This window comes from Equus asinus, chromosome 11 (genome assembly GCF_041296235.1).
Source record: "Equus asinus isolate D_3611 breed Donkey chromosome 11, EquAss-T2T_v2, whole genome shotgun sequence".
Classification (NCBI taxonomy): Eukaryota; Metazoa; Chordata; class Mammalia; order Perissodactyla; family Equidae; genus Equus; species Equus asinus.
The window spans coordinates 10235998-10250405 of NC_091800.1; the positions used below are offsets into that span (position 1 = coordinate 10235998).

The 14408-nt window shown below is 35.0% G+C and overlaps 1 protein-coding gene across 8 annotated transcripts in view; it reads left to right on the top strand.

The window, feature by feature from the left end:
• Positions 1-14408, top strand: part of PAN3 (poly(A) specific ribonuclease subunit PAN3) — a 135353-nt gene that overhangs the window by 32550 nt on the left and 88395 nt on the right. For 6 of the 8 annotated variants that reach the window (XR_011506840.1, XR_006532479.2, XM_014843829.3 and 3 more), the window contains exon 5: positions 8447-8608. The exons of the other annotated variants lie outside the window; for them this stretch is intronic. Coding sequence is in view for 4 of the 6 variants with exons in the window: in XM_014843829.3 (XP_014699315.2) it covers positions 8447-8608 (162 nt within the window). In the remaining 2 variants the exon portion in view is untranslated. The remainder of the gene's footprint in view (positions 1-8446; positions 8609-14408) is intronic. 8 annotated transcript variants of the gene reach the window in all.

Sequence of the window (14408 nt, forward strand, 5' to 3'; positions counted from 1 at the left end):
TAGTAATCAACTTCTCTTAGCAAATGAATATGTTCTCTCTCTTCTCTGCATTTTAATTGTCAAACTTAAATGTGACATTCTAGCCATTGTTTACCTTCAGTCTCAGTCATTGTTTTCTTAAAATATTATACAAGTAACATTAGATTGAAAATATGAAAACATTAGATTGTTTAAAAATATGATAGTTTCTATAGAGAAAGACTCAACTTTGAAAGGGTTGATTTTATTTTCCTGCTAAATAAAGAGTACTCCAGGTTGAGCTTCCAGGATTGTGTTGAGATAAAGATGTGCTTTGGAAAGAACAGATTAAATTTTGTTGTAACAAATTAGGAGTTCAAAAACACTTTCTGTACTTTATTTTAATGGTACTTTGTGTGCAGTGACCCCTTGCTTTTTTTGAGTCAAGAAAAAGTCTTCCAAATTTATGATTGCAAGGGAAGTTTGTCTTATTGATTGATTAAAAAAAATCTTATGAGAGATTTTTGTTTTGGAGGCTTTTTTGTTAGATGCGTGTGGTGGTTTGGTGTTTGACGCTTTACCATGTTTAAACACATAAACTGAAACGGCATACTTTTATAGATAGTATGTTGGCTATAGTCTTTATCTAGTTTTAGCTTTGGGGATTTTGAGTTCTTACCTAAAAATGATAGCTTAGTAAAATTATATTTACTTCTTGAACCTAGAAACTAGTGGATCCTTCTGAGATGATCTGCTTGGCTTCTTTACATTCTACTCCGGTCATCGTATTTACAAAGTGTAGAAGCTGATATTAAGAGGTTTTCATTGCTGGTGGTTGATCTTTATTTTCCTAGGAAGTAGGGGTCAGGAATAAATTAGTAAAGATGAGTTTAGAATTCTCATCCACAAACATGTTAGCCTAAGTTTTAAGCTAAATTTAGCCAAAACTATATAATTTTCCCCAACTCTATTTAATTCCCAAGATTTGTTCTTCTTGCTTTTTGAAAATGGGCTTGGGGGAACTGCGTAATTTTGTTTCTTTGAATGAAGTCTCTGTAGCTATTGTTTCTCATTGATCCCTTCCATGCCAACTAGATTCACAGATTGATTCTTTTAGGAATCTGTCTTTGGTTCTTTTAGGATTAGTTAGAATAATGTTAAGATTGTAATATATTAGGGAATATTAGAGAATGCGGAATAGATTTCTTTGAATTGGAGGCAGAATATCATAGTTAAGAGTACAGGCTCTGGAACCCAACCTTATGTTAGTTGTGAGATTAAAGATGAGGTATATTAACCTTGTCTAAGCCTCACTTTTCTTTTCTGTAAAGTTGGTATTATAATGTGGCTATCTTACAGAATTATGAGTATTAAATACATTAATGGGTATAAAGTGCTTGGCATAGTGCCTTGTGCTTGTCAAATGGCAGTTGTTACAGTCTTCTATGGCTTATGATTCTGCAATTTTAAAATAGATGTTTATCTGTGTCTGAATGTGTTTGAGATTACTCTTGATTAACCACTACCTTAGTTTAAGTTCAATTTATAGTAAAGATTATTTCTGAAGATATTTTCCTTCATTTCATGACTGAATTTAAGCAAAGGTACACATATAAATAAATCAAAAGGGAACCTTTTGCTAATAAGTGAATAGTCATTTTAGCATGATGGTTGGTTTTGATAAGGGATTGTAATTCATATAAAAACTTTTATAGGGGCTGGCCCCATGGCCGAGTGGTTAAGTTTTCATGCTCTGCTTTGGTGGCCCAGGGTTTCGCTGGTTCGGATCCTGGGCGCAGACATGGTACCGCTCATCAGGCCACGTTGAGGCAGCGTCCCACATGCCACAACTAGAAGGACCCGCAACTAAAATATACAACTATGTACTGGGGAGATTGGGGGAGAAAAAGCAGAGGGGTAAAAAGAAAGAAGATTGGCAACAGTTGTTAGCTCAGGTGCCAATCTTTAAAAAAAGCCAAACTTTTATAATCATTACAGTTGGTAGTTTATTGTGGAACTAATTTTCATGACTTTAAAGAAAAACCTTTGTTCACTTTCACTTAAAATATTTTAATAATTTTGGCATGATATTTTATTTCTCCACATCTTGTGTTCTGGTTCCACGCTAAAGCAAAAGAATAAAAGAAGTTGCAGTTTGGTGTTCCAGTCCTTTAGAAATTGAATGTGGCCTTTCTTAGCAAGGCTATTCCAACTGATGTCATTTTTGATGGCGTGAAACTTCATTGTAATGTTTAGGTTTTGAGAACAGAAGTAATGGCTGCTTTGTAGGCTTTGTTAAATTTACGTAGATAATATTGGGAGACTCCTTCCCCAGGATCTGACTCATAGCAGAGCTTAAAGATAGATGTTTGTATGTAAATCCCATTCTGCTACATTTGATAGAATTTAGATCTGTTTTTACTTAGCATCATCCCCTATTTTCATCCTCCCATCCTATACTGATTTGTATATTGACTCCATGAATTAAAAGCTCTCTTTCGTTTATAGATGTTTACCTGCCCATGAGTCTTTAACAGTGACAGTCTGTTTTTCTATAGAACCTATTTGCGCATCCCATCATACTATTGTTTTTATTTAAACAGTGGAAATGTGAGGAACCTAATACATTTTTATAAAAAGCCCACGATTGATAATGAATTGCAGGACAAAATACAACATAACCTTTGAGGCTGACTTATTTTGTTTTTGATTTTTGAGTCTTTTACTTAAAGAAAAAATTGATTGGAGCCCAAGATACAGTGGTTCGTAGGTCTGAATTTACTGTTATAAATTAGTTAGGTATAGGAACCTTTAAAATCCAAGTGTATTAACACACCTAATTAGCTAATAAATCAGCTACAGTTTCCTGGTGTTGATGATTTTATGTAAATTAGTTAATTTATTTGATTTTAAAATCCAAATGGTTTAAATCAGTTTGTGTTCTATTTTTTCCCAATGAGTTTGGATTAACCACTGATGGTTAATGGAATTAGAGTCTTATATTTAGTTCTCATAATTACAAATATGCTAAAATGTTAGGATATTTAATTAATTGAAGGAAGACCATTGTGAACCAGAAGAGGTTGTAAAAGAAATGCAGATTTATTTTCAAATAAATATATAGTGAATTCTAGGCCAGAGTTTTCTATTTGTAGACCTTAGACCCTTAGGAGTGGCACAAGGTAGGTTGCTGAGTTATTACTGCAAAAGGCAATGAATGACCATATTCATTAAGCATTCTCTGGAGGGAGATAATATTTCATATATGTGTACTACTATTTTCCAGGTATGTAAAGATGCTCTGATGAATAAGATGCAAGTCATTTAAAAGTCTCTTTCATAGTAACTTTAAATCATCATTTGTGGTTTCAGAGTACAAAAGTGAAAGCAGAGTTATTATGTTTTTGATGTTCAAAGGGGATTCTTAAACTTCAGGGCATTGGAAACTTTTCGTCTTAGAATAACAATTAGATTTCTCTAGTTTGTTACTAATGATTAGATTATGAGGCATAATAACATGCTGGTAATGTGAAGCATTGTCAAGCTGATGCTGTTTTGCAATTTAGCAGAAGAATTGTGCGCTGAAAATTGGTCTATTCCTTGGCAGCTTTAACTACATTTTCTATAAAAGCAGTGGTATTTATAGATTTTTCTTTTGCCAGACTGTGAACTTTTTAGGGGAAGAGAATAGATCTTATCGTTGTGTTTCTAGGAAGGGCAGAGAGCCTTATGCTGAAATGTTGAGTGAATGAATGAATGGAAAAAAAAATGTGTACACATTTAGACTCTTCAACTAAAACAGTCCTAAAAATTTACTTTTGCTGTTCTTTCTTTTGACATAGTCTAGAGACTTATCTCATTTGTTAGGAAGGAGAGCAGACTTCTGTTAGTCCTAAACATTTAGAATGAGCTTTTAGCGGGTTAGGGCAAGAAGTTCTGAGGAACCAGGGCTTTAGGGGCTATGAGTGATGATCTTTAAGGCTCTGAGTATGTAGAGCAAGCTATAACGAGGTGATGTTGAGCTGTTGAACCCCTGTCTCTTTTCATTTTGGAGAGAGGCCCCAATTTCTGTTTGGACTGCTGCTTGTTTCTTATCCAGGTCTTTTCTCTGACATTCTCTAGAACTTTACTACTCAAAATGTGGTCACCAGACCAGCAGTGCTAGCAGTCTGGGGACCCTTTTAGAAATGCAGACTCTCAGGTCTCACTCTAGGCCTACCAAATCAGAATCTTTATTTTAACAAGATCTTCAGAAGATGCATCTGTTCATTACAGTTTGAGAAGTGCTAATCTAGAATACATTCTCAAGCTTTTTCTTGTCCTGGGAGCTTTTGTTCAAACCCTAGGCTGTTTTTTTTTTAAATGCCCAATAAAAAGGGTAAGACTATTTTCAACTATACTATCTTATTGTGCTGTTTATTTAGATTTTGTGAAGAATGATAAAAATCACTTTTGTAGTGAATCTTCAGACTTAAAGTAAAAATTGTATATATTAGAGAGAGAGAAATAAAACAGTTACATGCTCTGCTGAACATTTTACCACAGAAACAAAAAGATTGAGAATTTTGATGTGTAATACTAACTTACTAGGAGGTGGAGCAGAAAAGCTGGTTATTTACCAATAGGACGTGACATTTTAAAATGCTTCCATTCCATAATAACCAGGACTGGCAAGGCTGTCAAGGGTGGAGGATCAACAAGGGAACTTACTGTTTTTTTGGATCATCACATTCTCAAGATTGATCTAGGAAACGATTGCTGGAAGCTAAGGGAAAGGGGAGGAGTTTGGATCTTACCGAACTCAGAAAACTTGAGGGGAATAACTTCAGGGGTAAATAAACATTTCCTGTAAAATTTCATTTGCCTCATTTATTTCCTCATCTTTCATTTGACTCTTCCATTTCCCTTACCTCCTACTTTCAGTTACTCACCAATAGTTGGTTATTTTATTTATTTTTTGCTGAGGAAGATGAGCCCTGAGCTAACCTCTCTTGCCAATCTTCCTCCTTTTTTGCTTGGGGAAGATTAGTCCTGAGCTAACATCTATGCCAGTATTCCTCCACTTGATGTGGGTCACTGCCACAGCATGGCTGGTGAGTGGTGTAGGTCCACACCAGGATCCAAACCTGTGAACCCAGGCCGCTGAAGCAGAGCATATTGAGCTTAACCAGTATGTGATGGGGCTGGCCCCACCAATAGTTGTTTTTAACCCAGCAGATCTTTCCCCAGCCAGGCCTTAGCTCTCCATTTCCATTGCAGTTTCCTTGAGTTCACATCCTTCATCTAGACCAGTGATTCTTACATGGGGCAGTTTTGTCCCCCTGCTTCCCGAGGGCATTGAAGATAGTTTTGGTTGTCACAACTGGGGCTTTGGTGCCACTGGCATCTATGGATCGCGGCCATGGATGCTGCTAAACATCTCCAAATCCCAGGACAGGCTTCATAACAAAGAATTATCCAAAGTCTGTAATGCTGAGGTTGCGAAAACCTAACTTGGACTGCTGCCAGAGTGCATTAATTTGTCTACCTATTTTCAGTTTATTTCTCATTCATAAGCTTTCAGGAGTTCCCCACTGCACATGGAATGAAGTCCAAACTCCTTGGCATGGGATATAAAACAATTTATGGTTTTTTATTGCTTTCAAGCCTCATCTTTTGCTGTCACGGTGGCCCTCTACTAATGGTAGACCAAATACCTGTGGTTTTTCCTTAAAACCACAGTGCCCACATGCCTCTATGTATACGGTTTTCCTAGCTTACAATACATCTTTCTCTCACTCTCACTCTTTTTTTCTATCTAGGCACACTTACTCCTCTTTCAAAACTGCTCAGGCATTTGCCTTCTCTGTGAAACCTTCTTTGTCTCTGCTCTACTGGTACCTTGATTATATATGCATTTGTTATATCACAATGAGTACGTTCTCTTTGCGTGACTTTGTTACCTACTAGGTGAGTGTTTTATGCATTATTGTATTCCAAGTACTTAGTATGGTTACTGATACAAAGTAGGCTCTCAGATGTTTAGTTGAAAATACATTTTGGGGCCAACCTGGTTGTGTAGTGGTTAAGTTTGCATGCTCTGTTTCGGCAGTTTGGTGTTCATAAGTTTGAATCCCAGGTGTAGACCTACACGCTACTCATCAAGCCATGCTGTGGTGGTGTCCCACAGACAAAATAGAGGAAGATTGGCACAGATATTAGCTCAGGGCCAATCTTCCTCACCAAAAAAAGAAAAAGAAAGTACATTTTTTCTTCAAGGAATAAATACTAGTTCAAGTAATTTGGAAATTTGCTTACAGATGAGATTTTACTATAATTAACATATGCAGTGAGACGTCTATGTTATATCTTTTTGCCTCACCATCATACTTTCTATTGCCACCATCTCTTTTCTGATCTTATTTTGTCTTCTCTTGCTTACAGTGTTGTTTTAAATGGTATTGGTACCTTAGGGCTTTTCATTCAGAATCACATAGAAGATTTTACTTTTGGATTAAACTTTAATCTCTGGCACTTTACTGAAGAAACTTAAATCTACAATGGCATGTGTTAGGGGATCCCTACTACCCAAGAGGAAAGGCCTTAGGCTAATTATAGGTTTTTGTGGGGATGGGGTGATGGAGAGGAGTGATGAATTCGTCTTTGGAAAAATAAGAAACATATAATGAGAGCTATTGGGGAGGAGGAATGATACATTGGATTTATATAAAACCTTTTTTCTGTGTTGCTTAATGCACTATTATAAGAAAATTAATTGCACTAATTGTAGTAACTGGATCAAAAGCAAGTCTGAATTTGTGAAGGATCTGAGTAACAGAAGAACATTTAAAATAATAATTTTTTTGCTTTCGAATATATGACTGGAATTTAGGTGTCCTTGTATAAGTTCTGTTTGACAGATTGTGATTTTGTTTAAATAAGTATTCTTTGATATGTTGAAATTTTATGATAGTTATTAGCTCAGACGTTTTCTAAATTATAAATTTTAAATTAGTGAAGGCTTAATGAAGATTATCTTATTTTTGCTGTGTATCAAAGCCTTATAGTTGTGAGCTATGTTACTAGAAATCGCTTACTTTAAAATTCTTTCATTTATAATATGGTTCCAAAGGGTACGTTTTTATTATCATCCAAAAAAAATTGCTTGTGAGTAGACATAGAGGGTAATTGAATCAGTCCAAGATTGCATAGAGGTGAAAATATTTTAGCTCCATGAAACGTTGTCCGTTGCTATAAATAATGGGTAGGTAGGTAGTCTAGTTACCTTTCTTATGCAAGTTTAATGGTTTTTTTTCCTCTTTAAATCAAAGACAACACGGCAGAGCCCATTTGTGGAGTGGAGAATCTAATGTGCATAGAATAATTTCCATAGCCATTATTTGTAAGGTCATTTTGAAATTTAGAAATCAAATCTTTTCCTCAAACTGGTCGTCTTTATACTGGAAAAATTATTTTTTATGTATTTTCTATATTTCTCTGGCTATGACACCTTTTTGGAAGAAAGTTACTTTTAAATATTTGCTTCAGCAGTCTTGTGACAGAACGAGTAAACATAGATTTTCTTATTTCAGGTCTTAAATTAGATAACCTTCTAAAAAATGAATCAGTATTCGCTAAAGGGATAAAAATACATACAAATTCCCTTTAAGATGCAATTTAGTGCAAATTTGCTATAATTAAGAGAAGTAAGATGATGGAAAATGTCCTTAACTTTCATGTATAAAACAGCCCTGCCAACCACTATTAAGATCACTTACTAACTTTGTTATAATGTTAGCCAATGAATTTATGCTTTTATTGGGCAATTTATTCAATATCAGTCTGTTCAAATTACTGAATTTATAAGACCAATGAGATTTGTGTACTTTTTTTTTAAAGTTTGAAGTTATTTCTTTTCATTGAGTACTTTAAGTTGAATGCCCACTGAAGACAGAGTGATTTGTACTCTGGTCTAATGTGCATAGAATATTAAAAATTTAGAAAATCCATTCCTTAGGAATTAGCTGCTGCTTTTAGGTGGGGTAGTTCTCAGTAGGAAAAAGATAAGTGAGATGGGATGCAGAAAAAGAAAACAGTTTGGATAATTTTTTTACCTGTATTTGGTGCCCTTGAAGCCATTTCTTCATATTGCAGTGAGAATAGGTAAGTGCCAGTGGAAAAAATTTTGCAAGGCATTTACTTTGCTGATTAGTTAATTTCTATTTATTAAAGTCTTATAAAATCAGATTATAATGTATTTCTCTAAAACATCTGTTGCTTTATATAATGTTGTTCAGCCTGTTAGGACTGTGGGTTATTTTGGAGGTGTATATCGGGGGCGGGGGTGGGAAATGGTGGGTAGTGATAACGACATTAGAGGGAGTGTCTTAAAAATTTTACTTGTTTCCTATTCCACCATTCCTGATGCCTTCTACATGTTAGTTATGTTAGTTTGGATTAGTGTGGGGGATGTTAGGAGTGGCCTGGTTTCTTTCCTTCTTTTTCCTAGCCAAGGAAGTATCGCCTGGGGATGCTGGAGGAGAGGCTAGTTCCGATGGGATCAAAGGCGCGAAAAGCAAAGAACCCTATTGGCTGCCTTGCTGACAGGTGTAAATCAGGAGTACCCATCAATATGGTTTGGTGGAACAGAGTCACAGAAAACAATTTACAGGTAAAAATAATTTTATTAGACATTTTTTGAAAGTGAATATCTTGGCTGCTTTCTATGTGGGGTGGTGGGTGTGAGATTGGATGGCTTAGCTGATACACTTACATGATTTTTTTCTTTCAATCAAAGTTAAGATTAGTGGTCCGTTAACCAACTAAATGATTTTGTTTGGTGGCTTTTTGAGCTTTCTCTGCTTGTGGTATATTTTCCTTTTCTTTTATTAAATTTAGTTTTTCCTTTTTGGATTTTCTTAACAGTTAGGTTCAATTATTTTTAGTACACAAAGTTATTCAGGGTACTACATTCAAAAGTCATATTATAAAATTTATTACAGAAAATCTAATTTATTTGGAATCTGAACAGCGGGAAGCTCCATATGTTGTCTTTTGTACGTTTTTACTAGTAAATAAAAATTTTATGTAAACGAACCTATCAAGTATTGGTTCTAAAACTAACTTGAGTAGTATGTTGTCATAGTTATTCAGATACATTTCAGTCTTTGATTCTGCCTTATCAGTGCTGAATAATGAAAATGAACTTTTATAACTCAAAGGCTAGCTTTTGTATAAGATTCTGAAGTACCTGCAAAATAATTTGAATTATATTCGATTTTAATTTGGATGTAGTTATTTTCTCATTTTTAAAAATTGTTAATTGTATAATATAGTTCTGTTAATCAAAATTTTAGTTTAGCTGGAGGTAGAGTATCTTTCCTGCCAAACTTTCTGAGTAAATTGGTGTTTTTAATATACTGCTAGCTAAAAGCCTATAATCCCACATATACGTACCACATGCAGAAAAGATATAGCAGGGTTAACAACTTGGTTTTATTTCTGTCATCAACCGTGTATTATTGAAGGGGTTCCACAACATTTTGGTTTGTTCAGTATTAACAACATAGCAATATCTGTTACTAATGTTGCCTTGGGCACAGAAATAAAGAAATTATTGCAAAAATAACGCAAAACATGGTATTTGCCCCAACTGAAATTTTGGTAGTATTTTTCTAAAAATAAGGAAAAACTCGAGTGGGGGAGGCTACACATAATCATATACTTAAAATTTCATTGGAAAGCTTTGAATATGTCAATTAAGAATATCGATATAGTTTACTGAATTTTTATCTTTGAAATCAGCAAGAGAGAGATTTGATGTGGATTGTTAGAATTATTTTTCACTTTTAAAAAGAAAGATTGAAAATAAATTGGACCCCAACTGAATAAGAACAGATACAGATGGAACTGGAACTGCTTGTAGGTTGTGGGGTAAAACACTGCTAAATGCAGAGGTGTAGCCACTCATCTTCCCCACAACTGCCCCGCTTATCCCAGTGGCAATTTTGAGGCACCTCTTTTTTAGCACAGCTTCCAAAATCATTAGGTTAGTACAAGAATGTGTATGTTAGAATTCTGCTTTAAGTACAACAGCTTCTAGTAGATTTATTTGCATTCAGTGTACGAAAGATTGAATTGGTGTTATCTGAATCTGGTGTTTCAAATAGTACTATTATTTTATGCTTCAAATACTTATTTTCTTTTAAGGACATAAAGAATGCCTTATTAGCTTGGTCTGGTATCAGAGGGTCAAAATACCTCACGTTATCAGTCACATGTTGAAGTATTGAAAAATATCCATCTGGTCTCCATTACTATCTTTGTGAATTCCTAAATTGGGTACCTTGTGTTGTTTATGCAGAGCAAAGATTACGTCAGTACATTTTTTTCCCTATTGAGGTTTTTATCTTTTTTTGTATAGGAAAAATAATTTATATAAATCAATTCTATACCTTTTTTTTAGTTTTGTATGATGCTTACTTAAAAATATTTTATATTTTTCACATAAAAAATTTTTAAGGATTGTGTAGCCAGATATATTAATCTTTCCTGTTTCATTTGTTTCTTTTCCTTAGAGCTTGGGTCTTCTCAATCTGAAGGTCAGAGAGATATGTATCTATATTTTATTTTAGTAATTATAGCTGTGTTTCTTAAACGGTTACTGTGTGCCAGGCACTGTGCTAAGCTCCTTACATGTATTATCTCTTTTGGTCTTCCTCATAGCTTATGGGACAGATGTTACTGTTAAATGGAGAAACGTCCTCAGAAACGCTAAGTGATGTTAAACAGTAGTCAGTAGAGGAGCAGAAATTTGAACCCATGTTTTCCAAACATGGACTGTAACTGATCTATAACTCTGTAGTATTTGTAAGGTCAGTCCTTTTTTCTTGTGATTCATCTTTTTCTCAGTGATGTTTTAACTGCCTTTCTTTCTGGAACTTTAAACGTTTCTTTACATTGATTTCTTAATCCTGACCTAACATCTTTAGAAGTTTTTTCTCTTCTGAAAACAAAAGAAAACCAACCAACTAACCAGCAAACAAAAAGCCTTAAAACAACATCAAAAACTTTCTCTGAAGGTTTCTACCTGAATCATTCATAATTGCATTTCTCTTTGGTGCTGGATTTTTTCAAGAGCCCCATGATTCCCAATCTTTTAGTACTTAATAATCTTTCTATTTATTTTCTACCAAGCCTGTCTTTTACTGAGCACATGACATTTGTAAAACAGTGATTCATACTTTCATTTTAAAAAAATGTACGTATATATAATATGCTGATTAGAGACTCAAAGAAACTTAGTATTTTCCTTAATCTGTTGTAGCTCGATGGAGGCTAAATTTATTTTTCATATGGCTGTTTGAAATACTCATAATGCCCATCTGATCTCCATTACTATGTTTGTGGAGTTCTTACTTGGGGACCCTTGGAATAGATTCTGTTCTTTTCCCTGATTTCTTTACTATGCATTTATTTCTTCAATGCCTGCAGTTTGGTGTCATCAAAATTTTGTTGAAACTGCTGTCAGTTTGTCAGAGATCTCCCTAATTGCCAAGCCACCAGTTTTATCCAATACTTAATACTCTTGGCCACCTTTTATTTTTCTCTTTTCTTATTTTTCTCTTCTCTTTGCATTTTTTACTCTTTGTTTCATCCCCAGCTTCTTGTGAGCTCCTGTTATCAGCTCACTTGTTTCTTGCTTTCCCCTGTATACCTAAGATTCCTAAAATTTTATTTCTGTTAGCACTGTCTGAGATGGACTTGAATTTTTCCTGCCTTCTGATATCTTTGCATGTAGTGATATATTCCACTATCATTGAAAATATGACATGTCTAAAACTCAATGTATTTTTATATTCTCCAAATCTACTGCTTCCTTTCTATTCTCTTACATTCCTTCTTTAGTTAATGGCTTACTCTTCCCAGTCACTGAGGCTGCGTATCTTGACTTCTTCCCCCTCATCTCCCACATTCTACCATTTATTATGAGAAGGAAATTACTGACGTTTGACTTCACGTTAATTGAAAGAATACATGGGACACTTTACATTTTTCATCATATTAAGGCTTTATTGCAATAATGACGTATTATCCCCATTTGACAAATATGGAAATTGCAATTTAGAAAAAGGTTATTGTTAGTAAGTGATAGAGCTGGGATTCTAGCCCAGATCTATATTTAATTCTAAATCCTGATACTTTCCTACTATATTGTCTGCCTCTAATCCCTATTCTTTAAAATTCTGTAGTATCTTTCTCTTCCTTCGTTTATTAACAGTACCGACATAGTTATAGTTTATACCATAAGTGTATCTTCTGAATAGTTTTTGTCAAATCCCTTCAGGATCTGTTCTCCCTCTCTATGGGCCTCTCTCTAATCATCCACGCATACTAAATTCTGATCATATGCAATCTTTCATACCTCATATAATGTGAAATGCATTGTCAATTCTCTGTACCTCTGTGTCTCTGTACCATTGTTAGCTGAGCCTGAAAAATATCTTTCCTCCTGTTTCCTTCAAGAGTTAGCTCAAATGCTACCTTCTCTGTGAATACTTGGTCAAATACGTCAAAGAAATTTTTTTTTAACCATTTCCACAATATTTGGTGTTAACATTTCATTCTCTTTTATATTAAGTTTATCTGTTTGTCTTTTCCCACTGGATTGTAAATATTTGAGACTAAGCATGTGTTTATTATTTTTGTACCCTTAAGGTATTTTTTTGTGTGTGTGTGATCAAAGATCATTTTATTCCCACCCATTTATTCCCAACCCAGACAAAGAAAACAACTTTTAGCTCTCACCCACACTGTCTTCAGTCTCTGTTGTCAAGACTTCTTCTTTTTAAACACATAAACAGCTTTGGATGTCCTGCAATTTTTTCTTTTATTAAGATTCTGATAGATTACAACCTTGTGAGATTTCAGTTGTACATTATTGTTAGTCATGTTGTGGGTACACCACTTCACCCTTGTGCCCTCCCCCCACCACCCCCTTTTCCCTGGTAACCACCGATCAGTTCTCCTTGTCTATATGTTAACTACCGCCTATGAGTGGAGTCATATAGAGTTCGTCTTTCTCTGTCTGGCTTATTTCGCTTAACATAATACCCTCAAGGTCCATCCATGTTGATGCGAATGGGACGATTTTGTCCTTTTTTATGGCTGAGTAGTATTCCATTGTGTATATATACCATATCTTCTTTATCCAATCATCAGTTGCTGGGCACTTAGGTTGGTTCCACGTCTTGGCTATTGTAAATAATGCTGCGATGAACATAGGGGTGCATGGGACTCTTGGAATTGCTGATTTCAGTTCTTAGGATAGATACCCAGTAGTGGGATGGCTGGGTCATAAGGTATTTCTATTTTTAACTTTTTGAGAAATCTCCATACTGTTTTCCATAGTGGCTGCACCAGTTTGCATTCCCACCAACAGTGTTTGAGGGTTCCTTTTTCTCCACAATCTCTTCAACATTTGCCAACTCTTGGTTTTGGATATTTTTGCCAATCTAACGGGTGTAAGTTGATATCTTAGTGTAGTTTTGATTTGCATTTCCCTAATGATTAGTGATGATGAGCATCTTTTCATGTGCCTATTGGCCATCCTTATATCTTCTTCGGAGAAATGTCTGTTCATGTCCTCTGCCCATTTTTTCATCGGGTTGTTTGTTTTTTTGTTGTTGAGCTGTGTGAGTTCTTTATATATTATGGAGATTAACCCTTTGTTAGATAAGTAGCTTGTAAATACTTTTTCCCAATTAGTGGGCTCTTTTTTTGTTTCAATCCTGTTTTCCCTTGCCTTGAAGAAGCTCTTTAGTCTGATGAAGTCCCATTTGTTTATTCTTTCTATTGTTTCCCTCAACTGAGGAGTTACAGTGTCCGAAAAGATTCTTTTGAAACTGATGTCAAAGAGTGTACTGCCTATATTCTCTTCTAGAAGACTTATTGTTTCAGGCCTAATCTTTAGGACTTTGATCCATTTTGAGTTTATTTTTGCGAATGGTAAAAAAGAATGGTCAATTTTCAATCTTTTACATGTGGCTGTCCAGTTTTCCCAGCACCATTTGTTAAAGAGACTTTCTTTTCTCCATTGTAGGCCCTCAGCTCCTTTGTCTAAGATTAGCTGTCCATAGATGTGTGGTTTTATTTCTGGGCCTTCGATTCTGTTCCATTGATCTGTGGACCTGTTTTTGTACCAGTACCATGCTGTTTTGATCACTGTAGCTTTGTAGTATGTTTTGAAATCAAGGATTGTGATGCCTCCGGCTTTGTTCTTCTTCCTCAGGATTGCTTTAGCAATTCGCGGTCTTTTGTTGCCCCATGTGAATTTTAGGATTCTTTGTTCAATTTCTGTAAAGAATGTCATTGGGATTCTGATTGGAATAGCGCTGAATCTGTAGATCGCTTTAGGTAGTATGGACATTTTAACTATGTTTATTCTTCCAATCCATGTGCATGGAATGTCT